At 34.2% G+C, this 26149-nt stretch overlaps 5 protein-coding genes across 5 annotated transcripts; 2 read left to right on the top strand and 3 right to left on the bottom strand.

The window, feature by feature from the left end:
• The first annotated feature begins 1296 nt into the window (after positions 1 to 1296).
• LOC122605033 lies at positions 1297 to 2068 on the top strand. The gene has a single exon (XM_043777902.1). The coding sequence runs from the start codon at positions 1343 to 1345 to the stop codon at positions 1910 to 1912; it is 570 nt and encodes a 189-aa protein (XP_043633837.1). The 5' UTR covers positions 1297 to 1342; the 3' UTR covers positions 1913 to 2068.
• A 983-nt stretch (positions 2069 to 3051) lies between these two features.
• LOC122605030 (peptidyl serine alpha-galactosyltransferase) lies at positions 3052 to 10117 on the bottom strand. The gene is made up of 8 exons (XM_043777899.1): positions 9654 to 10117; positions 7734 to 7904; positions 6908 to 7151; positions 6411 to 6611; positions 5589 to 6064; positions 5344 to 5508; positions 4472 to 4715; positions 3052 to 3965 (listed from the first exon to the last, which is right to left on the bottom strand). The coding sequence occupies exons 1-8, from the start codon at positions 9932 to 9934 to the stop codon at positions 3303 to 3305; spliced, it is 2445 nt and encodes an 814-aa protein (XP_043633834.1). The 5' UTR covers positions 9935 to 10117; the 3' UTR covers positions 3052 to 3302.
• A 926-nt stretch (positions 10118 to 11043) lies between these two features.
• LOC122604039 (uncharacterized membrane protein At3g27390-like) lies at positions 11044 to 15155 on the bottom strand. Its single transcript, XM_043776929.1, has 10 exons — positions 14958 to 15155; positions 14635 to 14743; positions 14351 to 14543; positions 13795 to 13928; positions 13404 to 13692; positions 13087 to 13193; positions 12857 to 12992; positions 12226 to 12424; positions 11869 to 12112; positions 11044 to 11396 (listed from the first exon to the last, which is right to left on the bottom strand). The coding sequence occupies exons 1-10, from the start codon at positions 15082 to 15084 to the stop codon at positions 11174 to 11176; spliced, it is 1761 nt and encodes a 586-aa protein (XP_043632864.1). The 5' UTR covers positions 15085 to 15155; the 3' UTR covers positions 11044 to 11173.
• A 3010-nt stretch (positions 15156 to 18165) lies between these two features.
• LOC122605617 (protein LOW PHOTOSYNTHETIC EFFICIENCY 1, chloroplastic-like) lies at positions 18166 to 20416 on the bottom strand. Its single transcript, XM_043778577.1, has one exon. It carries the CDS (start codon positions 20379 to 20381, stop codon positions 18336 to 18338), a length of 2046 nt encoding a protein of 681 aa, XP_043634512.1. The 5' UTR covers positions 20382 to 20416; the 3' UTR covers positions 18166 to 18335.
• Positions 20417 to 23336: 2920 nt separating this feature from the next.
• Positions 23337 to 24272, top strand: LOC122606169 (BAG family molecular chaperone regulator 2-like). The gene is made up of 2 exons (XM_043779132.1): positions 23337 to 23728; positions 23967 to 24272. Exons 1-2 carry the CDS (start codon positions 23437 to 23439, stop codon positions 24188 to 24190), a joined length of 516 nt encoding a protein of 171 aa, XP_043635067.1. The 5' UTR covers positions 23337 to 23436; the 3' UTR covers positions 24191 to 24272.
• Positions 24273 to 26149: the final 1877 nt, after the last annotated feature.

Below are 26149 nucleotides of genomic sequence, written 5' to 3'. Positions count from 1 at the left end.
TAATCAAATATTCGATTCAACGACCAATACGTTTTCATCGATTCGTAAAGGTTTTATATTTTTCTAACGCGCCTTTGTAAATTATTTTTATGACAATTATTATTGTAGTACAATTAGATTTTGGTGAAAATCAATAACTGTGTGAGATTATATTAATTTTTCGTTATGTTTTATAATATTAAGATGAGATTATATACGGGTTTTTAATAAGAAAAAGTAAATTATAAATGATGTATATAGAACAATTGTATCTCCTTATGTCAAAAGCTCACGTTAAATTTTATGGAAGGTGTATAATTATTATTATTATTTTTTGAACAGCAAGGTATATAATTATTTAATATATACTAACTAAAGGTCTTATAAAAAAAAGACAAAAATTATATACATATCAAGTAATTAACTCTAAAATATAATCAAGAATTTGGTGGAAATATATTGGTGAAATCAAACTTATACATAACATTCAATGAGATTTCTGTATGTTGCTCCAAAGTTTTTTTAATTTTCATTGCTCAGTTTAAGATTTAGATAGTTTTCTTTTATTTAAAACCAGGGAAAGTACTCATAAGTTGCGGCGGTGAGATGTTAAGGTGATAGGTTGATAGGTCATAGAGTGTGATAACCGAATTCCTTAGCCGTACGAGTTCCACCATCGGATTTAAATTTTTATTAGAAAGTAAATCGAATGACATCTTTAATGAAAGAGCATGAAATTTTAAGAACACCCATATAATTTTTATAATTTATTGATGTATGGTTTTTTGAGATAGAAGATTTTGAATAAATTACAGGAATAAAATGATTTATTTATGAGAGAGAAAAATGAGTGTTTAAGATTTGAGGAGAGAAAAGGATGTGTAGTTGAGATTTTTTTAAGGATATTATGAATAAGTGACAGAGTATTTTGAGTTCCGGGCAAATGTTTTATAATTTAGTAGAAGTGACATAATACAGTACATATATAGGTTTTTTTTTTTTTACCGTAAATTAGATGAAAAAAATTCTGATCTTTTAAATTTGAAAAATAAACGGCCGGGATTTATGATATTGTGATTTTACTAGTAAATAAAAGATAATAATAATAAAGTTGATTATCAAACTTAAAAAAAAAAAAAAGAATTCTCATCCAGATGCGAAAGCACTGTACAACTTTTGAAAAACAAAGTACAAGTTATGCCCTTGTTGACCACGTAAAGTTGACCAAACCAGCTAGCACCTTGTTCACCAAGTAAATTATTAAACCACTCTCATTATTCATTCATTATTATTATTCATCTATAAATATAAGTTCATATCAAAAGGTTTCTTCATTAACCGGTCCTCATCAACAAACGAACCAATGAAGAGAGAGGGTCGTCAACACGGCGTGGTTCGGAGCTACCCGATCCTCCCGCCGGATCCCTTATCGCCCTATGATCAACAAAGTAAACGACATGTGAAAACCGTTGACTCAGCGTTGGTTAAAGGGGTATTCACCAAGGTGTCAAGGAAGCCTACGAACCAGTCCAAGTTCACCGGAAAGTGCGGTAAAGCACAATGCCTCGGTTGTCATATTCATCCGGCAACAAAGTCAAAAGACAAGACCAAAGGTACAATGAAGATGCGATCAATCGGGTCGGATCATGGACAGATCGGTTATCCTGTTGGTACTTCGGCCACCGGTGTACTTGCTGACTTAGCCGGCGGTATTGATGATTACATTGATGATATGGTATTTGAGGATTTTGTTAATGATCGTTATTATTCTGGTTACGTGGCGGATATGTACGCGTTTCCTTCGATGATATGGAATAAAGAAGAGGAAGAAGAAGAATATTGTGACGTAGGATTGTGTTGGGGAGCAGATTTGCATGACGTTGCTGCTGCTGCTGATGATGATGGATGGTATTTAGTTGGCCATTCCCAATGATGATTTTTATTACTTATCAAATTAATGGGATCAGAGATGATATTTTATTATATATGTTTTTCCTTTATTTGTTTATGTTAATAATCTTATTATGGTGTTATTATTCCATTTACTAATTTATACATTAATGGAGTCTTACCCATTCAATAATAAAAACTGCTTTGCTTTTCTATTCATTCTTCTTTTTATTGTTATGTATATCTTATGTGTATTTTTGATCAAGTAAACGGTCTTGTATTAAGGGCCGGCCGATCTAAGTTACATTGCAGTGCGGACTTTGCCAGTTTGATCATCCGACGGCCGGGTTGGCTATAACACGGTCGCCAAATTAATGTTTCATATACTTGTATTAATTTGTTCTGTTTTTGCCTATTCAAGTAACAGGGACACTTGATCTAACCAACCCAACCCATCTTTTTCAATATGTCAAATCAGCCACCTTATTTTGCAACAATCCAACCACTTTATTCTTTTCTTTTGTACTCAATATATATTCTTCTACAATATCATGAAACTTAGTTTTGCATCTTAAAATCTGTGGTTCGTATAAACATGATACTAATGAAGAGAATGAGTCGTCAACACGTTGTGTTTTGGAGCTGCATAAGCCTCCTGATCACTCTCTTGTTTCAATGGAGAGGTGGAGATATGGTAGAATCTCGTTTATTCACCAAAGAGTCAGCCACCCAACAAAGGTATGATGATGGTCAAAAACACCTGGGTGCAATTACAGATGATTATGATTATGACTACGATGATGGTCATGATCATGAGTATTATTACGACTTTGATCACGATTATGATTATGGTTATGATTACGAATAGGATTGGGTTGTATCTCCTAAAGTTGTAACAAAGAGCAAATGTGCTATGTGTTTATGTAATTTTTTTTGTTCAATTATGTACATTAACAAATACAAGGCGTGCTTTTTTAATTGCTAGTTTCTTCCATTTCGTCGTTGATGGATAACACCATCAAGTGTTCCTTTTTTATTGACAAGGTGTTACAGTCATTGACTTTTAAGTAAGAGGTATTGTAGGCACGATAAACCGAAGGAAAGATTAATTCTGTAAGAACATGATATGTAAATTGCAGGTAACCAATGAATCGAATGAAAAATACAGCAAAGGGATTCATCTCTCGTGAATTACGTGTTTCAACTCTTCAAATAATAAAGCTTCTCCAAAATTTACATTCTCCATATTTATAACTGGATATAATCTAACATTACAACAAAATTACACATTTTTTTATGCATTATAATCAGGATTTCAAGATTTCCTTTCTCGGGATCTGCAAATTTCTTCAGCTCTACCCACCAATCTATGCTACAATTTTGGTGACTCGACCATCAAAAACCAGCTAAAGACTGATTCTTTGAAGCTTTCATCATACTTCAGAGGTGCGAACAGTCCTATCTTGGTCGTTAATGTCCCAGAAACCTGAATGTGAGGACCTCCTTCTGTTCTTCGAGCCTTTCCCTCTTTTCTTCTGCCCTTTACGGCCTCTAAGTATTACCATCATCACCACCCCAAAACCTAAAACCGAAGATGCCCATAAAAATATCATCCAAAATCTAAAATGAAGAAACGTCTGACTTGATTCTTCAGGCAATGATGAGTCATCCACCAATGTAGAGTTATCACCAGTTACCATATTACTTTCCTCAGATTGACCAAATTTATCACCCATAGTGCCTTCATTTAGTATCTCCGGATCTGGCTGGGCTATGTATTTAGGGTCACCACATCTCCTCCTTTCATGGTGTAAACGAAGAGCTTCATTTAGTGTCTTTCCGCATTCTATGCTTAGCAAGTCACGTTGTCTACTGTCCTCATTTGTTTGATCAGCTTCTGAAGGATCTGGAGGGTCAGGAAACTTAGCCCAACACTTATTGACCACATCAACGGTTCTCCAGTTTGCTTTATCAAAACTCCAGTTCCCAACCCCAAAATCTAACCCATAGTGGAAAACTCGATACTTGACTCCAGATTCAGGAATATATCCAGGATATATCAATATTTCACGGCTTATAACATGCCGCAACTTCAGCTGCACGAAGTTTAATTATTACAAAACCATGGTATAATTAGGGAGGTGCAAAACGGATACACATAAAAAGTAAGAAATGTACAAGGTATTAAGGTAGCACATAAAAACGGATACACATGGCGTTATTGCATAAAAAGTAATCAAATCTTGTCCGATGTCTAACAATCTTTGTTTCACCCATTAAATCCCTCAAACTTTTAGAAAATTCCACTAAACGTAAATCTATAACATTGTCAACAAGCAACAAGCTTTCTCAGAGCCAGATCAGTAAAAAAGTCAAGAAAGTCATAATTACTGACATGTCATCGATATTGACATAACACATGTACAGGTTACTATAAGAACATTGAAAATTTTATTGCTTTTCGGGTCAAAGAGAAGCGGTTACCCAAAAGAGAAATCAAAACTAATTTGGTCTTTACATTGGAATATCCCCCACAAAAAATTCATAGATCACCCAAGACAAGGAAATAAATTTGTGTTGGAATTTACAATAAGAAATTTACCTCTGCTGCACCAAAGGAATAACCATACATTTCACTAATCCACCCAGACTCATAGATGTCTCCAGTTATATTTTTGCCATAATGTGCAGTGTCAGCTCTTACTTCCTCTGTTTTATGCAACCACAAGAGAGCAAACTTTCGAAGATCGTCTATGTGCATTATAATCACACCACCAACCTTGTCACAAGCTTCAGGATGGCTAGTATGGAGTTTTGCAAGCTCATTGTCACACCCAATAAGGTAGCTGGGATTATTTATCAAAAACAAAAGCATCAATCAGATTCAGTGCATAATAAAATCAAAACATCCTCTCCAAACAAAAAGTACACCTTGATGGTGGGTGTAGTTTCACAAATTTCACAAATAGATCATCCTATCTTATTGTTAACTTTGATGCTAAAAGCAGTCACATGGACCATCTTCTCTCTCTCTCTTTGTGCAGAAAATAAATAAATCTTTGAAGTGGCAGTTTCAACCCGTTTATCTATAGATGGAACGATCTAGGTTGTGTTTTATATAAAATGGGTCAATGAATAAAAAAAAATTTCTGGCTAAAAGGGGATCGTATCAAAAGGGTTGAAGATCTCTCAAAGTCTACTTTTAGTGCATACAATACAACCTCCTATGTTTGATGTTTTCAGATACTTAAAGTATTACTATTTATAATAATTGTGTCTCTAGCGATCATAATTAATATTTACAGAAAATGTTAAACGGTGATAAAGTGTTTACAGATTAGCTGAGCCTGATCCACATTGAACCATGCTGAAAATGACTCATTTTAATCCAAACCATTTTTGACTTATAACTAAGCCTGCCCACCACCCACCTATAATTGCAGCTCCATGCAATATGGATCTAGGGTGGCTTACTCATAGGGAGTCGAAACTGGTCTGCCTCGCGCTGCTTTAAACTCCCATGGAGTAATTGGTCCTCTCATGATCATGTCAGCATCAAGGATTACTATATATTCAGCATCAGTTTGGACATGATTGAGCCAATGAAGGACTGCAGCAGGTTTGTTTATCGCCGGATACCTGATAGCATGAAACATACATAAAGAACAGATCCCAATCCATAAAACATAATATTAACGCAAAAGTGCAATGCAGGTTACCAGTCCCCTGTCAATGGATGTCGACTCATAGATGGAACGTAATGTGTGGGAGCCAAATCATGACCTTTATATTGTTTCAGGTCTTCTTCTGTACAACTTAGAAGTCTTGTAATATTTCCCGGCTGTCGGCTGAGGCTAAAGCTGTGCATCAGACCAACTGTTTGCCAATCAAAATACGGGGTGCATTCTGTGGAGAAAAGTGTGTGGATTTTTGTGTTTGGATTTACAGGTTCATCTACTAGAGATTCTTCGTGTTGTGATTCCATAATTTTCAAACTCTGAGGGGTCAGACCTTTAGGTTTAGTCATCTCGGCATAACTTTTACCTTTCAAGAAACTCAAATATTTTGACCATTTTGGCTTGGGGCAGCCAAATGCTGCATGTTGTAATAGGAGACCTTGATTTAGTGTATTCATACATTCTATATTTAAGAGAAGTCCCCTCAGTTTGTGCTGATTAGGTTCCATTGCCCTCACCTGCACAAGTCATACAATAAGTACTAGTATATATTTTCACTAAAGGTAGCAAGATGGGTGGGTTTGGTAAGTTGGGTAGCAGGTCTAGACGCATTCGGGTTGAATGACCTGCAAACAAACTTTGGTCCAACTTTTTTTTTTTTTTAATAATATTACGATTTAATTGATGCAACAAATTTGATTAGAAAAACAATTATTTAATTTATTAAAATCCAATTCTTTAAATAAAAACATTTACAGGTTACATATTTTCGAAAAAAAAAAAAAACTTGAGAGACTTTCAACCGTGTAAGATAGAAAACAAATCAAATCACCCATTCATAAGTAAATGGATTTAAACTGTTACTTCTCGGGGATATGGAGGTTCTGGAAATAGCCGTCCACAATCATAAACAATACCATCTTCATGATGTTCCAATTTACTAAATGACCAGTTGCCAACAGAAAATGGTAAGCCATAATGCATTAGTATAGGCTCAACCCCCTCTCGTGGAATATATCCTGGGTAGATCATCAGGTTATCATTAATTTTGTGTCGGAGTCCCACCTGAAAGTTCAGATGACAGCAGCTAAGAATCTTCTATGAACAGAAGAAAAATGATGCAATAATGCAAAGGGGAGTTATATATATAATTTTTTGGGAAAAAGCAAATTCATTGCAACAGTACAGATTTAGTTATCATATTAACACATTAGCTATTTAATTATTTATTGAAAAGGGAAAATAAATTTTAAACCAGCCCCAACATACTAATCGCTATCTGTCTCAACCCAAACCTGTTTTAAATTTAACTCATTACACAACCCATCTGAAACGCCCAATTCACTACCTCTAAACTTTACCTCTGCTGCGCCGAATGAGTATCCATACATCTCACTGATCCACCCCTTGCCATAAATATCACCGGTTATATTTGTTCCCCAATGAGCTGTGTCTGCTCGTACTTCCTCTGTTTTAGAGAGCCACATTGGTGCCAAAGCTCGAAGATCATCTATATGCATTGCTAAAAGGCCACCAACTTTGTCACATAGTTCAGGGTTCTTAGTGTGCAATTTGGCAAGTATATTATCACACCCCACCAAGTACCTATAGAATGAGAATCCACAAAAAACAATTATAAATACACAGGATTTCCAGTAAACCCCTAACTGAAAATGAAAGGAAAAGAAAACTAGCTCTTGAAAATTGTCGCATTCTTTTCGGGTGACATTTTACTTAAACTTAAGTGTGTGCTTATTGTCCTTGTCCCTCCCATCAAAATTTGATATTGAGTTGGGTGTACACATACTTTTGTTATCATTAAAGTATACTTAAGATATTTGGATAGTTAATAGATTTCCTTAAGCTGTTACGGATCAAGTGCAACAATTTCAGACAAAGACTACTGTGAAGTGTGATAGCCTAGTGGTGGGGGGCATGCAGCATAAAAGCGGGGTCAGGATTCAAATCCCACCCCATGTCTCTTTAACCAAAGTACATGACTTACCCTTCGGGCCGTCGGTGGGGGATCGATAATGGGTAAGTTATCGATACTGTAATTTATAACTATATGTCACCAGAAATATGTAAGGAATGTCAATACAAAATATATATAGTGTTACTCCGTAAGAGTTACGTATAAGAATAATTAAAGGATAAAAAATCAAGAATATGAAAAGGACTTTATACCCATAATATGCAGCAACAGGTCTTCCTTTCTCTGCACCAATCTCCCATGGTAAAATTGGGCCTCTGATAATCATATCTGCATCCAGTATAACAACCCAATCAACATTTTCTGCATCTTTACTATGTTTAAGCCAGTGAACAACTCCCGCTGGCTTGTTAATTGCAGGATACCTGTATTAAAGAAATAAAGGTTTTATCATAAGTCATAACATCTTATTGCAATGCAATCAAATCCTATAACCAGCTCATCGTTATTTATGCGCTAATGTGGAAAAACGTTATGCCACTGGCTATAAAATTAACACCAACATTAAGTATTTTGATAATCTTTCTGTGCTTTTCTATGTATGGGGGTGTTTGCCTGTCTGTTTGAAAAGAGGGCATTTCATATAGAATCATCAGAATCAACTAATCAGTTATAACTAAACTGGGTGTATAAGATAGGATGTGCTTTTAAATGGACTTGAAAGAATCAGATAACGAGATTTATTAGTTTTTTCACCGCAACTTCTAAACTGATAATTTAACCCTTAAATAATCAGACCAACAATTTCAGTTTACCCTAATCACTATTCAAACTCTAAAAACTGATTATCAGTGAAACTAAAATAATCAGTTAATCACTTTCAATATGCAAAATTATATAACACTCCTAATCCCAAGTACTTTGATGTATAATAGTGCTTTGTTATGCATCATTGCCCACGAAAGCAAAATACATATAAATGTAACACCCAATGCCGTCTTCCACGGGTTTTGGGTCCCAATACCTCGACGGTGATTGGGAGAGGTTGAGATGTAGACAGTCTTACCTCTACCTAAGCTTATCAAAGAATACATAAAAAAGAAGAATAAGTATCTAATTGCTAATTCATAAAAAATTTGAAAGTGTAATTAAGTTGGGGAATCACACTGTACAAAAGAATCTATAAGCGTATAAAACACACTTTTTTAAATCTGTGAGCAAACTTATCAAACTTTTGTTGGGGAATCAGCTTTTGTGAACAGGTTGAAGATTCCAATGGTCAGATATCTCATATGAATAGTGCATAGATCATTCACCATTCTGAGAATTATGTGTACGGATTTTGCATTTGGATAATTCAAGAGAATATTCATGATTTAGGAACCATATCAAGATAGAAAATGCTTACAGAGTGAATAATTCATGTTTTGTATGCTTCGTATACAAACCACCAAAATTTGAATATAATTGGCATTTAAAACCGTCCAAAAATGGTTACTATAAAGTTAAATGCTGGGTGGGTTGCTATTCAGCATGAGTTGCCCATCACTGTGACCGATGCATAAAAATGTTGTTGACATGAGTCACAGCTTTCACCACACTCACTGACATGAAAATCAGCAGGACAAAAAATGTCCACAGCCTCTTTGACCCCGCTATATCCTACACTCCCTTAGTGACTTAAACAAGTATTGCATTGCACTCTCACCAAATCCCGTTTCCACAATTATCCTAAAATCCCTTATTTACAATAACATTCCAAACCTCCTATTAATCACATTTTTTTTAAAGCACCTTATACAGCACCACATGCATAAGACCAAATTAACTACTTACAACACAAGTAAAACAAGCAAGGCTCGAATCAAGTGGTTAACAACCTTGCCTCCGGAGACAAAGGTCAAAAGTTCGACCGTTACTCATTGCAAGGCCGGAGGTCCTTTTCTACCTTAGGTGGAACCTCGAAGTAGCCTCTCTATCATAGGTAGGGGTAAGGCTGTCTACATCTCAACCTCCGCCGTACATTGTTGTAGACGGTATTGGACCCATAACTAATGGAAAACAGTAATCGGGCGTTACTTACTTACTAACTACTTACAATATAACTACTTACTAACTAGTACATATATATGATAAAAATATACAAAATTTTGCAATAAAATAAGTAAAATTACCAGTCACCAGTAACAGGGTGTTTACTGTAAGAAGGAACTTCAAAAGTGGGAGCTAAATTCATTCCTTTATAATGTTTCTTCTGATCATCAGTGCAACTAAGTAGCCTTGTAATCGGGCCGGGTTGACGGGCTTTTTTGAAACTATGAACCAACCCAACAGTTTGCCAGTCAAAATAATCTTGGCATTCTACTGAAAACAACGTGTGGATCCTTTGACCTGACCCGACATTCATCAAACATACTAGTACTATGAATACCACTAAGGACAACATTCGTGTCATTTTGTTTTTACAAAAGTGGGTTAATGATGATTGTTGGATTGTTGTATCAGAGATCTGGATCGCATGACTGTCTTTTTATTTTGGAAATTATTAGTTTAAATTTTTTGTTATTTGACTTTTTTTTCAATTAAACAAATAAGAGAAGGAAGGAGAAGGGTGGTGAATGGTGATGGAGAAGAAGACTTTTATTGAAAAGTCAAAGGGGGAAGTTGCTGAATGTTACATATAAAATTATAGATTATAGATATAGATACTTGTACTCCGTACTTATTTATTTTAATTTTCCTGCCAAAAGTTATAAGAAAGAAAAACACAAAAATATAAATACTGTAGAGTTAAAGACTTGAAACTGCACTACTGGTGGTGGGTGCTATCAAAATTGTAAAAATTTATCTGCTCTGTCTTTTAAAAAAAATATTAAGTGTACGACTGTCATCAAATCAAACCGAAGTTAAGACTGTCAACAAATCGAACCGAAGTTAAGACTCTCAACAAACCAAACTGAACTTATAGTTATAGGTTGAATTAAATGGAAACTCAACTTGAAAGTTTTGAATTAGACTTAGGAAGGTCTCTAAGGGTGATGTCAACCGTGTCTCCTACCACTACTCACCACTCACTTCCAACCAGTCACGTTGTGACACCTCAAATACTCACCAACCACTCATTACAATTTGTATTTAATAAAACAAAAAACAAAAGAAAATAAGCGTTATATTCCTTGATTGGTGTACCACTCATTTCTTCCACTGAATGCTCCCACCACTCATTTTCTTTCACGTGTGAGTGGTGCGGTGTACAAGTGAGTCGTTCCAGCACTCACTACCATAACCACTCCTCAATGATCACCCTTAAGTTCATACACTCAAATTTTCAAAGGAAATGCATATAATAGGAAACGAGATGATAAAGAAAGATTAATTGTTTTTTTCAAAAAAACTCTTTTAATTTATTTATTTCATATCTGAAAACAACACTCATTTAAGCAAGAATGCATCCTTTTCCATGTTTTGAAATATATCATTACAAGGTGAAGTTACTCTTTGATTGTTGATTGTGACAATTATTGAAGTTAGTATTGAATATTCAAAGCAGAAAGGGACAACATCTTACATCTAAAAATCAAAATTGATTTAATACAAAAAATATAATTGTTACTACATCGTACATCTAAAACGAAGGTTGAGAAATTAGATGCAGTCATCTCATGAAAAAACTATATACATTAGTAGAACCTAGTTATACAATGTTATCTATATCAACCTCTTGATCATTTTCTTGATTACCATCTTTTGTTAAAAGAGATCTGTGATTGCTAGAACTAGAAACTTCTGATTCCGAAAATGTTTGATGTCCATTGGTGTTCCTCTTGTCAAGTTCTTCTGATAACGCCTTTATGCTATTCTCAAAACGCCTCCTGTATGTTGGGTACCTTGATATCGACTTTGTTATCCCTTGAAGCCTTCACATGTAATCAACATTCATTAGTACAAAGACAACGACTGAAAATGCGTAAAGAAACAAGGTAGTACGCATATAAAAGTATAAAACACGAGTAGAGAAGGCAATTTCTATCCATATACTTATGACTTGGCTGATTTGGTTTAGTAATAATCTCAATCCGTCAGAAAAACGTCAAATAATTATTTATAGCTAAAAAGGGAATATGCTCAACGGCTAAAAGTAATCTGCAGTGTAGATTCAATAAATTTAACGGTAACAATCTCCTAAACTGCTTTGTCCAAAGATTTAGTTAATGTCATAACTAAATCTGTTCCGTGATCGTATTTTAATGAATCGACAATTATTATACTAAACGAAACAGATAATGGGAGTTTTCAGAGTAAAAAAAAACAAACAAAAACCATTTTTATGTGTTACCCAACCCGCCTGACCCGCCAGTGTTGCCAACTCTAACATTATATACATTATACCTTCGGGCCAATGCATCAAGCTCTCCGCGTCTGAGCTCGGATTCGGGCGGAGGACCAATGTTTGTGTTTCTCAACTTCTCAGCATCGCCACTTAACAGCACTAACTTGCCCAAGTAATCCTCTTCATATTCAGTCAGATTATGGGCTTTGATCTGGTCTTTGATGACCAAAAGAGGATTCAAGAACCAATCATAGAACGTATCTTTAGGCCTGTTTGCTGTAGTTATCTCCGTAACATTATCCTCTGGAGTACAAAATGAAATCACGTTTTTTCATTATAAGAAGGTCATAAAAAGGACAATTTTCAGTCTTTGAACTCATGAACTGACAGGGTCAAGAAGAAAGATATTTATTTACCTAATAATATACCAGTACTGTTGGCTTTTGCAGACCGTAGAAGTGCTCGATAGAGACAGTAAGCTGGGAGACCAACACTAATCACTCTAACAGTAGCCTTGCCAGATTTCGCATCATCAATCTCTTTAACGGTTATTAATCCGTCCAGAACCATGAATTCACCTTGTCGACGACATTCTTGAAATAAGTTCTCAATCAACTATTCACAACATGCACCAGATATAAATTAGCGAACTATATTAACTATTACATCTTAGAGGTAGCAAGATGAGTGGGTTGCATGACACATCAAAACGGGGTTTTTAATACAATCACAGAAGGGCTGATCCACCAGTCAACACTTTCAAGTTTTATCTTCTTCGTAAATAGTTGATTTACTAAGATCATTAAATTTAAAAAGTAATAAAATAAGTTTTCTGTTTAAATAATGCGATATTGGAAATTTTAAGCAATTGAAACACTGGCCTGTTTATCTGTTTGACCCACTCAACCCATTTGAAATGCTCCCATTTTAGCCAAGTCTTCACATTTGACACATTTGGCCTGATACAACCCAAATCCCAATTTAGTATATTGGGTCGAAATTGGATCTCATATTATATCTGTAAAACAAATGTTTCACATAACTAACCACCAATGGATTCAACTCGATCGTGGGGGTCGGGAAAGAATTGGACCGAGATGGTGGATTTCTGAAGGAAGCTGGCCTAGATAAAGAAGATCTTCTTGAACCAGATTGCACGTCAGCATTACGTCGATAGTTAGGCCTGTTCATATTAAAGAAGTTAGCTACAAGAAATAGAGATTATATAACAAGTTTGTTAAACTACAGAATACAGATATTGAGAATAAAGATTATACTTTGGAAAGCAAGATCCTTCAGGCATGTCGAGAATATCATTGCTGTATTCATCCCAGATTGACAATGCAGCTACAGTATAGCAAATTCCCAAATAGAAAGATGACTCCTGTTACAATGTGACTTTTAAGGTAGACTATCTTATTTTTCATATTCATAGTTGATACCGGTATTCAGAACAAATTCTACATCCAGTTTTCTAAGGTAGTTAGTTGTTACGATCAATTTAAAGTTGTTATCGAAAACTAAAAGAACTCATGTTAATTTCAACGCTTAAAAGGCATCCTCTTGACTTTAACAGTCAAAATGAAATACCAACCTGATAAGCAACAACAGCTGCATACAACCCAAGAAAGATGCTAGCCACGATGGACCCTAACAAAGCTCCAATAACAACAAAAGGCCACAATAAAATAGCAAGCCCCGCAAATGGCACACATATACCTTCCAAAAACGGGCCTTCTCGTCCTATACAATCATGAAACAAGCGGCTCCACCCTTTTATCAACATGTACGGGCTTTTCAGTACAGCTATAACTGTGATCACAAGAAAGTCAACTGCTAACCCTAGTAACCCAGCCAAAATGGCTACAGGGACATAAACCACCCTGCAAAAGTGACGACGAAATTAAGTTTTACAACACAGAATCTGGTAATCCGCCCTAAATAACACCTTTATTTTACTTTTATAAAAGGAAAAACTATCAGACCTTATCTCAATCCTGCCTCCAGGAGGGTCTTGTTTCCGGAAATCATCCAACACTGAGAAGTATGAATACAAACAAACATCCGCCAAGTCTCTAATAAAAGTGAAAGTCCCTTTGAAAGTATCCCAAGTCCCATCCTGATAACCACATTTAATAAGACTGAAAGTCTAATCAACTAAAATAAAAATACAATGATACAATCCAATTCAAACAAGTTTGTATCATGGCAGTTTCAATCCGTTTATGGGTAACGGGTCAGCTTGAGTCATATTTTGTCTTTAACGGGTCAAACAGATAAAGTACAAATACTAGCTTAAATCAAAACAGGTTGGGCGGGTCAAACAGGTAGATACTAGATAGTCACCCAAGGTTCATTATAAATGCATAAGACCTTCTAAATCATTTTTACCATGTTTGACACATGAATCATTTATAGTAAAAAAGTGTTTGTAGGTTGATAAAATCCTCTTTCACTTGTACTAGCAAATTTAACCATTTCGACCCATCACTCAATTAGCCCATCCACCCATTTTGCCACCTCTATGACTCATCTACTTACGATAATAACATGGAGAAACTTATTTTTCTTTCCTGCACCAATAGCATTAAAAGTGCCATAAATTCCTCCAAGAAAACCGTAAAGGAAACCACCAAGAAAGCTTGCCGGAGCAACAAACAATGGCCAGAAAAGTAAAGGTGGTGCAATCAATATACACAACACGAGCTTCATCACCGGCCCTAATCGTTTAGCACTGCCATATAACACAAAACCATTCACATATACATATAACGAAAATCATATATACATACATACTAAAGTACAAGTTATCAAATAAAACAAACCTTATCACAGAAAAATAAGCCCAAAAAAGATGAGCAGGCCAAAGCAGTAAACAAATGACAGAATTTCCAGCTATCATAATAGCAGAAATTATTGGTGCAACAATGATGCCTGAAATTAACAAAAACACCCATTTGAATTTCAAGATTTAATAAAGGTTTCAACTTTAAGCATTAATTCATGGATTCTGCTAATGGGCTACAGTTAATATGAAGCAAATGACATTTGATCATTACTTCAGCACAACAGTTATTTTTAAGTACAGCAATTTTAGCAGAAATTCAAGAGACATAATTAAGATGAAAAAAGAAAAAAAAAACGTTACCTTTAATAAAACCCAGAAAAAGAAGCACAGCGAATAAAAGCAAGAAACAGACGAGGTTCCATAATAACCGCACCAAGAAACATAAACTGTTCCATAGAAACATAAAAATCTGTCCAATGGAAACCATTTTAGCTTCTGCTTTCACAAAGTTTGGATCTTAAGAAGAACCCATCAGAATCTTTGGAAGATTGTTTAAGGATTCTGCTATTTCACTCTAAATTCGACTATGACTTCATATATTTATATTATATTTTATTTAGTATTATTATAGATACAATACAATACTTTCTATTGGAAAAAACCAATATTCTTTTTTATGGAAGAAACATGTTTTCCTTCAAAAACTTCCTCATGAAAATCATGTATGAATACAAAATCTTCCCCTTTTACAAAATCATAGAGGATGTTGCTTGTAGCAGCATACTTGTTATACTCTACTTCTATATCTATATCTATATATATATATATGTATATAAGGGTGAGATACTTTGAGACCACCTCTTATTTTAAGACCAACTACAACCATTGATTTTTGTACATCATCATCATCTACTACGATATACAATACTTTTTTGTAAAAACACTAAGACTTTCCGTCGACGGGCCCACCAGAAAATCATGTGTAAGTTAACTTACACATGATTTTTCTGTGGGTTCGTCGCTGGAAAGTCTTAGTGTTTTTACAAAAAAGTCTTGTATATCGTAGTAGATCATGATGGTGGTGTGTAACTTACGAAAATCAATTGTCCTTTTTTTGACTTTTTTTAGTTGGTCTCAAATTATCTTTCCCATATATATATATATATATATTAAAACAATAGGAATCTTAACCTTTTAAAGCCCTCCTCAATATAAAGTTATTTTTAAAATTTGCCACATAGGTATTTATCCTATGTGTCATTATCACATTTTTTGATAATATTTATCCATTAAATATTAAATAAAAAAGATATTTATATACAAACTTAAGAAACCAAATCCCTTATATTTAAGAAACAAATCCCATATGCAAAAAAGAAAACTAAAACCGTATAAACTTAAATATGAGTTTAAATTTTCTATATATCTTTTTTTTTTCCTGTAAAGACAATATTCTTTATCTAACTTTTTTGATCTTGGATTCAAATCGTATATTATCAAAATAGTTTCATTATAGGAATTTAACTATTTCTAACTAGATAATGATATCACAATTCGATTCATTGAAGTTACGGGTTATGCGGGTTCATTTCTTTCACGGGTAGCAATTGTTTTAATAAAAACATGGGTTGTAATTACAATTATTCCTGATCAAATACTATATTTAGAGCAAATATGCAGCCACAAGATACTATTAATCTCATTTAAACTAATTTTCACTATCCAAGTAGCACAACACCATTAGGTTTCTAAATATGTTCAACTAAGTTTAAATTTTTTTTAGTATTTAAATGTTGAACATTATATATATTATTGATTTCAATGTCAATATTAAAACTTTTAAAAAATAAACTTAATATCCGTATATCGTGCGGGTAAAAAACCTTGTATATATATATATTATCTTATAAAGCATTTTGGTCTTTTTTTTTAAAAAATTTCAAAAGATAATTTGAACTACCTAAATTACGTCTCTTATTTATTCACTAATTTAAACATCTCTACCTAATATACCTATAATACCCTTAAATCTCAACCATTCACTTTCCTCTCACTCCTCAAATCTCAACCACTCCTTTTTTTTTCCGTCCTACATAAATCATTTTATTCCCCTAATTCATTCAAAATCTTTTTATCTTAAAAACTGTATATCAATAACTTATAAAAATTATATAGGTGTTATTAAAATTTCATGTTGATGTCACTCGATATATTTTCGATGAATTTTTAAATCCGACAAAACTCATACGGCTAAAGCATTTGCTATCACATTCTATAACTTATCACCTTTTATGACCTATCACCCCACAATCTCATTGTTGCAACGCGGATACTTCTCTCGTTTATTAATAATCTATATACGATACAACATTATTTAAATGGTAGAATTTTAAGTGAAGACAAAGATACTTTAATTGGTACAATTATTATTTAACACGTTTTTAGGTCGACCCTTTAGATTAGATTCACAAAATAAATCTTTTTTGAAAGGGGATCCGCAAAATATATAGTGAGTGGGTTATTACATTACACATTACTTAATGGGAAGTTGAATAACCGTCTCTGTTTAAGAGATTAATTAACTGTCATTGTTACGAATATTTCACTAATAAAATTATAGACGGAAAGTGATATCTGTAGAAAATAATTATTTTTTATACACAAATTTCATGTTCATTTATTCCGTTTATCATAAAGTATTATGGTTATGATATCCGTATATTTTTATGTATAAGATATATCACTTTACTTTTATTGTCACTTTTTACATATTATTTTTTATAATTTCATATAGTTCATTATTTTCACATTTTTAGTAATTTTTCAAGAAATTAGATAAATGGACAATAATCTTGTGGGGAGTAATGACTCATGGATTAGGTAGGAAAACAAATGACAAATTTCACCGAGAAACGGACTAAAAGGTCCACTAAAAAGACGACAAGTTACCAAAATTTCATATTGAAAGCACATGAAATGAAAAATAAGTACAAGTAATATGTATAAAAGATTTCTCTAATGTCGGATATCTTTACTGAATGTTTGAAAAAATATTATGTGTAAAAGAACCTAGCTAAATTTTCGTCAAAATCCAGACTTGTCTTTCTAAATTAGGGTATATCAGTGGGTTTTCAGGTTTTTTTTTTTTTTTAATTTGAGAAACGTTAAATTCAATTTAGAAGCCTTTTTAATGAAAAGAAAAGCCAAAAGACACACAACATACTTTTTGGAACATAACTTAACCCGAAAGGAAATGGAAGATAGGTGGTTGGGTTGACTAGAGAACTTCCTCAACTAAAATGGAAAAAGGAGTTTTCAGCCCAGCAAAATTCCATGAAATTTAAGCTTTTTGTCCCAACTGGAACATATGACCACAACATCATAAGAAGTTTCATATTCCTAACTCTTAATTTACCTGATTTATTGTTGCTAAATTATCATTAACAGAAGATTGTCTCAACCAAAGTTGGTTAAGCAACAATTATAGTCGTCGTGGACTTCAAATCACGCGAGGGAGAATTAAGATTGTATGTTCCCGGAAGAAATATTTTCATTTGAGACTGAGTTGTCATTAGCAAAACTCTAAATTATATAACAAGATAAACATTCTAAAGTTATGTTTAAAAACCAAAGATAATATATATTATATATTGATGTATCCTATTCATTTATAGTGTCCATGTACTCTTGATTAATGTCAGATGATGTACTTTTAAGTTTTAACAACGCCAATCTTTTTTAATCTCTGAACTTTTCTTTACTATCCAGCTGCGGTGGGCGGGTCCCTAGCAAGCTCAAGTCAATAATCGCACCAGCGCCAAGTGCTGCCTCGACTACAGCATCGTAGGCTTTCGTAGACAAGCTCAGTCCCTTTGCCTGAGCCTTCAAATACATATCATATGCCAACTTGGGTTTACCATCATTTCCAAGTGCCTCAATCAAGATTTCATATGAAACCTCATTAGGCTCGATTTTCTCAACCTCCATTTGTTGAAACCATTCGTAAGCTGAACCATTCATGTTATTTCTAGCACACGCGCTAATAATCGCGTTGAAAGTGACCACGTTTAACTCAACCCCTGAAACTGGCATTTCACGGATGATTGACTCAACTATATTAAACTTCCCTTGGGCTGCATAAACAGAAGCCATGATTGTGTATGCATAAGAATTTGGCTCCACCCCCATTTTGATCATATGTTTCCAGACCCTTAATGCTTCATCATACAACTTTCCCTTTTCAAGAGCACTAAGAAGTGCACCGTATGATATAATCGTCGGTTTTTCACCATTTTCAATCATTCTGGTAAAGATTTGTATAGCAGCTGATGGCTCGGAAGCTTTAGAACAAGCAATGAGAACCGAATTCCACTCTTTACTGCCTGGTTTTAATCCCTTTTCTTGCATTTTGTTCAGTAATCTAATCCCCCATTTCCATATCCCTTTCTTTCTTGCAGCAGTTAGCAAGAAGTTGAAATGAGAAACTATCAGTTCATATGACATGTTGTTCGGTTTTGGTCCTTTATCTAACAAATCTTCGTATATTTCAAGAGCCGCCCACCATTTTTTAGCTTTACCAAGTAACCAAATCACATGGTTGCAAACCGATAAGCTAATTTCTGAATCATTTTCTCGTATCCTGTTATACAACTCTTTTGCCACCATATAATGATCCTCATGAGTACAAGCCCATATGAGCCGTTCATGCTCAGACCGGCCTGTTTGAAGACCAGCCTGGTCCATACAAGTCAACAGTCTGAGCACTTTTTGACTTGAATCCTCACTGTTAACCAGCCATCTTCTCATAACTTGGTAACAAATTCGAACCACAAAGTCCTCTAACTTCTTAACCTCAGTGTCCCAATCTTCAATGTTATCGTTCTTCCCAATCTCACCATTTTGATACTTGTTCCTAAAATCAACATAAAAATCAAGTGCCCCAAACCCGTCTTCCATTCTTCTATAAGCCAACAATGCTGTAGAATAAGACGCCGGAGATGGACACAAACCCTTTGTTTCTATCTCATAAAAAAGCTTGATAGCTTTCATTTCGAGCTCTTGAGCTAAGTAAATCCCCATTAATGTATTGTAAGTTACAACATTAGGAGTTATACCCGCCATCACCATATCATTAAAGATCTTTTCTACATGATCAAATTCTTCTGCTTGTTTCATAGCACCCAAAAGACTATTAAATACAAACAGATTTGGGCCGGGCTTCTTTAACTTCAGCCATTCCACAAGAGCAATGGCTGAACTAACTCGTTTTTCTTTACCAAATGCTCGTATGACCGTCGAGTAAACTTGATAAGGAAGTTCACCTAAGTCACCAATCACCATTTCTACATCATTCGCAGTTTTTGCAGCTCGTAATCTCGATGCCAGAGCACGAGTATCGACCTTTTTAGCCTTATGTTCACCATTAGTACTTTTGACAGATACTAGTGGCAAATTACTATCTGTTTTTACTCTATCGAGTTCAATATCATCAGGAACTTCATCATCACTCTTTTTATCAGTCCCAGTTATCGAATTTGAATCGGTTTTACTAACAATTACTTGTTCTTCAAATGCTAGTGCTAAAGGGACAACACATGAACCAATTAAATGCTTATTTGGCTTCCAAAACACAAAAAGATTAACTTTATTGCATTTGCAAACAAACCCACTTCTAAAACCCCTTAAAGAACATGGATTTCTACATTTTCTTCTCACAAAGTGATGGCTAGATTCAAGATTCAACAAACAATCAGTTTTTGATGGGCATATACTTAAAGTTTGCATTCTTTGTTTATTTATACAAATTTATAGCTAAATTTATGGATGGAAAGCATGGTATATAAGATATGGAAAAGGGTATGTACCTGAAAGATTGAGCACAAGATAAAAATGGTGACTTGAAAATACTGTAATGTTAAAGATTTGGAATATGATGGGAGCTTGTACTTGTTGGGGATGTAGTTTAGTTGAAGAAGTGTGAGTTTGTTGGACAATTCACAGCCTTTCAATTTGACAATAGGCAGAATTCATCCATTTGTGATCACAGATTTATGTATTATAATATACTTTTTGTAGATGGTAATTTTCAGTTGCATTCGTTTACAGTTTAAGGACCAAATTGGGTGGTTTGTTTTATTAGATAATATAGATATAAATAGATGATATATTCTTCTAAAAAGTTAACAATCTAAAATTAAAAAATGAAATTATGAGAGGGAATAAATGAATTACATTTGTCATGTTTTAAGATTGTTAAATTATTAAGAGGATATATCATTTTCTTTCATTTTATTCTTTCTATCTCTTGCAAAAATGTTACTTGAATCAAATGTGTCATTTTGTTTTAAACATAGGTTTTTATTTTTATATTTTTACCCGCAAATTTAGATTTACGATTGATCACTAAAGTATCATCGTCTTACCGGATAATATGCCCTGGTTGGCAATAATGCCAACAGAAAAAAACTTAATAAATATGAGAAATCCTCCTTTGTGAAATTCAAACTCATGACTTTGTGGTTTCTAGGTTTTATCTAACTATCAAAATGTCATACCATTAACAATAGATTTCTAGTTAAACCAATTTGTTGGTACATAAATAACTGAACCATTAGAATTGGTCGGTTTTAATAGGTTTTACTTAAAACACAAAGCTATATATATATATAAGAGAAAGGTGAATATGTAGCTATAATGTACCCAAATTTAAGTATATATCTTATACATATCAGTTTTTTAATATTTGCTTTAAAATAAATAAATCACATAGCCCCCATAAGTTTTATGATTTAAAAAATAGTATGTGAGAGGTTTATACTCAAACTTAGATACAAGATTGTCACATATTTTTTTCCCTTTATATATAATTTAATTGAGATAACATACATGCAACAAACTACATAAAAAGTCCCTGCAGTTACAAGGAATCTTTTAAAAAATAATTTTTATATTAACCCTTTCACTGTATTGTTAAGATTTTTTTAATGAAGAAAGAAAAGAAATAAGAAAAAAAAAATTTATAAAATGCATTTTTAAGACTTTTTAAAATGCAGAAAAGGGATAAGAAGGGGGGAGAAACAAGGAAAGTTACAGTATAAATCGCTTCAACATCTTTCCTCTTCAAATTGACTGATTTGTTCCCTTCCTCTTTCCTTTCATTTCTTTATTAACAAACTAAAGAATAGAGTTCATATTTTAAAGTGTACATAATTGTCTCCTTCATAACAATTTAATTGCAGCTAAAAATGATTTTCCTAGGGTTGTCAATCTCGACCCAACCCGAACCCAACCCAATAAAAATCAAGTTCCCGCTAGCCCACTAACCTGTTTTTTTTTGGGGTTGGGTTCGGGTTGACCCATTGGGTTAACAGGTCGACCCGTCAACCTGATAAGAATTTAAATTTATATGATTCTTTTTAATAGGTCGACCCACCAACCCATTTGACCCGCCAACCCATGACCCATTTGACCTGAAATTTACCCACCAACCCGCCAATCCACCGACCCGCCGACCCATATGACCTGTTTAACCTAAAATCAACCTATCAACTCGCTAACCCACCAACTCATTTGACCCGCCAACCTGAAACTTGACCCGTCAACCCGCCAACCCGATTTTTTTCAGGTTGGTGGGTTGGGTTCGGATTGACAGGTCACGGGTCAGGGTTAAAATTGTTGACATGAAATTTTTAATGGGTTGGGTTAGGGTTCGAGATTTTCGACCCGCCAAGCCGTGAACCCGAACCCGAACCCATTAGATTTTCCCATAACTTATACGGAATACCATATAATTTATACATACATTCATCATATTAGATACATGAACAAAAATAACTTTGACTTCAACAATACAAAAACGGACTCTCTACTCTTGAATAAAGTAAGATGCTATGCATCCCTTCCTTGTATTCAACTTTTCTATGAAATCCGATATCGTTGTTGTAAAGTATACGAGTTGTCGTGCTCAAGAGTCGGGTTTTGCCCCACCCAAACCAGGTTTTGTCAACAGGCTAAAGAATGTGTTTGACCAAACCCGAATTGGGTTGAACCCAATTTTTGGTCAAAGGTGGATCGAATCCATTTTGAACCCGGTATCTACACGATTTTGAAACCCGAAACCGGAATCGGTACCGGTTTCAAACCATTAGGTTTTCCAAAACCCAAACCAGTTTTGTTCAAACCCGAATTGGACCTGGTGCAGTTTCGGATTTTCCGACTATGGTGAGGGATAAAAACTCAAAATCCATTCAGGTCCGAGTCAAAAAAACCTAAGCCCAAATTGAATCGAAACTGATTTTGGGATAACTGCCAGCAAAGCCCAATAGCATGATGGGTACGAACTACGAAGTAGGCTGGGAGCCCGGGATCGAGTACATAGAAATAAGAGGGTGTTTGGGATTGCGTTATAAAGTAATTATCTCATTATTGCGTTTGTAATACGCAAATAATCTAAAAAAGTGTTTGTATGAAAAAGTGTAATCGGCTATGAAAACGCAGTTTTGGAGAAGCGTGTACCTGCATACTTTTTCAAAACGCAGTTTTAAAAATGCATAATCTATTTTGAAAATGCAGATTTTGTTTTGTAATCGCAATACTAAACACCCCTTAATACTCCGTAAGTTTGTATGCCTAACATAATAATTTAAATCTTCGGCACTATTGTTTAAGTGTTTAACCAAATTCATTCGAGTATATAAACATTGAGTAGATAAAGTTGAGAGAAGCAGTTAGTTACTCATACTTTATTAACATTTTGCCTCTTTTTCCCCCTTCATAACCTCCAACTGTTTTCCTGCCTTGTCCTTCCATTGGCAATAAAAAAAAAGGGGGGAGGTTAACAATGAAAGGGATACCAAAGGTGATGAAGTTGAGATCAAAAAAACTCCACAGGAGTCTTTCCAAGTTACGTTGTGGCAGCAGTACTGATGGTGACAACAAGGAGTCGTGTGGTGCGGCAGCTGTCGTTGAAGAGATCAAATGGGAGTTAAGGCCTGGTGGGATGCTTGTCCAAAGGAGAGACCCCCTTGAACTCCAAGATACTACTAATCATAAAAAGGAAGGATATATTATGGTTAGAGTCGCTACCGGTTCGCATTTGCATGACATTTCGATCCAAGCAACTTCAACTTTTGGTATATCTATATATATGTTCACTCCATCATATATATATGATCGTACACATAGATATTGATATAGTCTTTTTTTTAGCAAACGTCATATATGAATTGATCTTTTAGGGATTATACTTATATGTATTTGTTTTCAAATTCTTGATCAATAGCACATACAATATGACAAATTATGAATGATTTATATATTTCTTTAGTTATGAAGGTATAGGTTTAATTGGTTTGATACTTAATTAATTAGGAGAAATGAAGATGGTTTTGTCAATGGTGACTGGCATGGAGCCAAAGGAGCAAAGGATATTGTTCAAAGGGAAGGAAAGAGAGGATGTTGAACACCTACACATGGTTGGAGTTGGAGACAAAGACAAGGTTGTTGTGTTGGAAGATCCAGCCATCAAAGAAAGGAAACTCCTCCTCCTTGCTAGTACACCAGATGCTTCAAATTATGCAATTAGTGTCAAATAATGATCAAGTACGTAGCAAAAAAATCTCTAATTTAATTGTACGTGTTGAAATACTTTGAATTAGTGATCTTGATGTTATGTTAGTCCTTGTTTCATTTGTACTCATCTTGGTCAACCTTAAATTAACTAGACTAATATGAACAATAATACTATAATACGAGTAGTATGGTTTCAACAGTATCAAATGTAGTCCTTGAAGGGTACTTTCAATGTTACGAATAAATCAACGAAAAAGGGATAGTATTGCATGCCTAATAATTAAATCATCTACATGGCTAAAATCATGTAACTATCCAATTAACAACATACGGAGTATTACATATATAGAGAACTCACTACAATATACACCACCAGGGGACCGATATCGTGATATTTCAAGGTTTTATGAACATTGTAAAACTAAGTAGAGGTCAAGGTTAGTTATCCAAACACATTAAAGGCAAGTTCTTAACAATGCATGAAACATGATGAAGAGCAAAAAGATTACTAAAACATAAATCATACATGTCAAAGTGATCAGTTGAACATCATTTTCAATTAATAGCTTTTTGTTAAGCAACTACATATTTTATGCCCTTAATTATGATCGATTGCTGTTTCGGTTACTGCATTTTTTAATGGCTGTTTTAGTTTTTAAACAAAGTATATTTATCAGGTAATTAACTAATTAAGAACATAATATATATATATATATATATGGTGGCTATCAAATAAGAATGAAATTAAAATAAGAACAAATCAGAACACTTAAAAACTATATTTTGATGCATCAAAAGTCTATAAAACTGACATAGTGTATAACTAATTATCATTATTTAATATATATATATATGAAGTGATAAAATAAGGACAAGCGTGCACCCACCCAGAGGCCAAAAGATCTTGGAAAAGAAATGAGGAGCCTTGAAAATGAATTCACTTTTGAGTTTTGAGTAGTCCCAGGCTGAATTTGTACTAATTACATAAAAAGCCCATATACGCATGCTTCATCTTAGGCTCCAAATAAGGCCCACAATTTACATCTACAATAGTATTATAGTTTCGCCTCTTGTATTTTTCATTTTTCTATATTAAAAAAACATTATCACTTTTTTAAATCGAGGGAAAAATCTATAGAAGAAAATACAATACTTTTCCAAAAACAGCTTAAAACTTATTACTCTGGACAAAGATTAGGAGACAAAGATCTGATCACTTTTCTATAAATCTTGTACTAAAAGGATTGAGGCGATTGGCCAACTAGTCGCCCCATGTCATCCTTTTAATCGCCAAGCACACGGCACCAACAAGCGTTAATAGTGGCAACCTTCTCATTTCTAGCCAAAATCCGTTGCCTTATTTTTGCATACTATTTCGAACCCAACATGTCTTTTAATGCCATAGAATGTAGCCGCACTCCATGAAGGTACTTGCGGGAAGTCGCTCCGCCTTAAAAGGTAGTCTCGCTTTAGCTTTTTTGAAAGACTTCTTGTATGCTAATTACATGGTGTCAAGTGGCGGAAGTCCCTTTCAAATAGTAGTCCCACTTCTAATAGTCGTTATATTGTTAGAAACTAAAACGTAATACATTCATGAGTAAATTTGTAAAGGATAACAGCTTGTGCATCAAGGATGTTTTTATCATGATATATAAAGATTATTATCTAGTTGCCTAGTTGGAGTGTTGGACAAATCATACAAAACATAAAAGCGATTATTATCTACTTCCAACATTTATAGGTGGATTATTAGGGGGGTTTGTGAGAATTCTGGATTTTATTGCGTGTTTGGTTCACCTAATGTTTCTGGAAGGAATGAAATCTTTTGAGGGAATTGAAATTTGAAGGAACGGAATTTGACTGAATGTTTTTGAATTTTGATTTTTTGAGAATTCAAGTGACGGAAGGAATGCAATTCCTTCCTCCATCCCCAAAGAATGGAGACAGTGTCGACTTAAGCTTTTTGGGGGCTTTAAGCTTGA

This window comes from Erigeron canadensis, chromosome 6, assembly GCF_010389155.1.
Source record: "Erigeron canadensis isolate Cc75 chromosome 6, C_canadensis_v1, whole genome shotgun sequence".
NCBI lineage: Eukaryota > Viridiplantae > Streptophyta > Magnoliopsida > Asterales > Asteraceae > Erigeron > Erigeron canadensis.
This window is presented reverse-complemented; position numbering and strand designations above follow the sequence as displayed.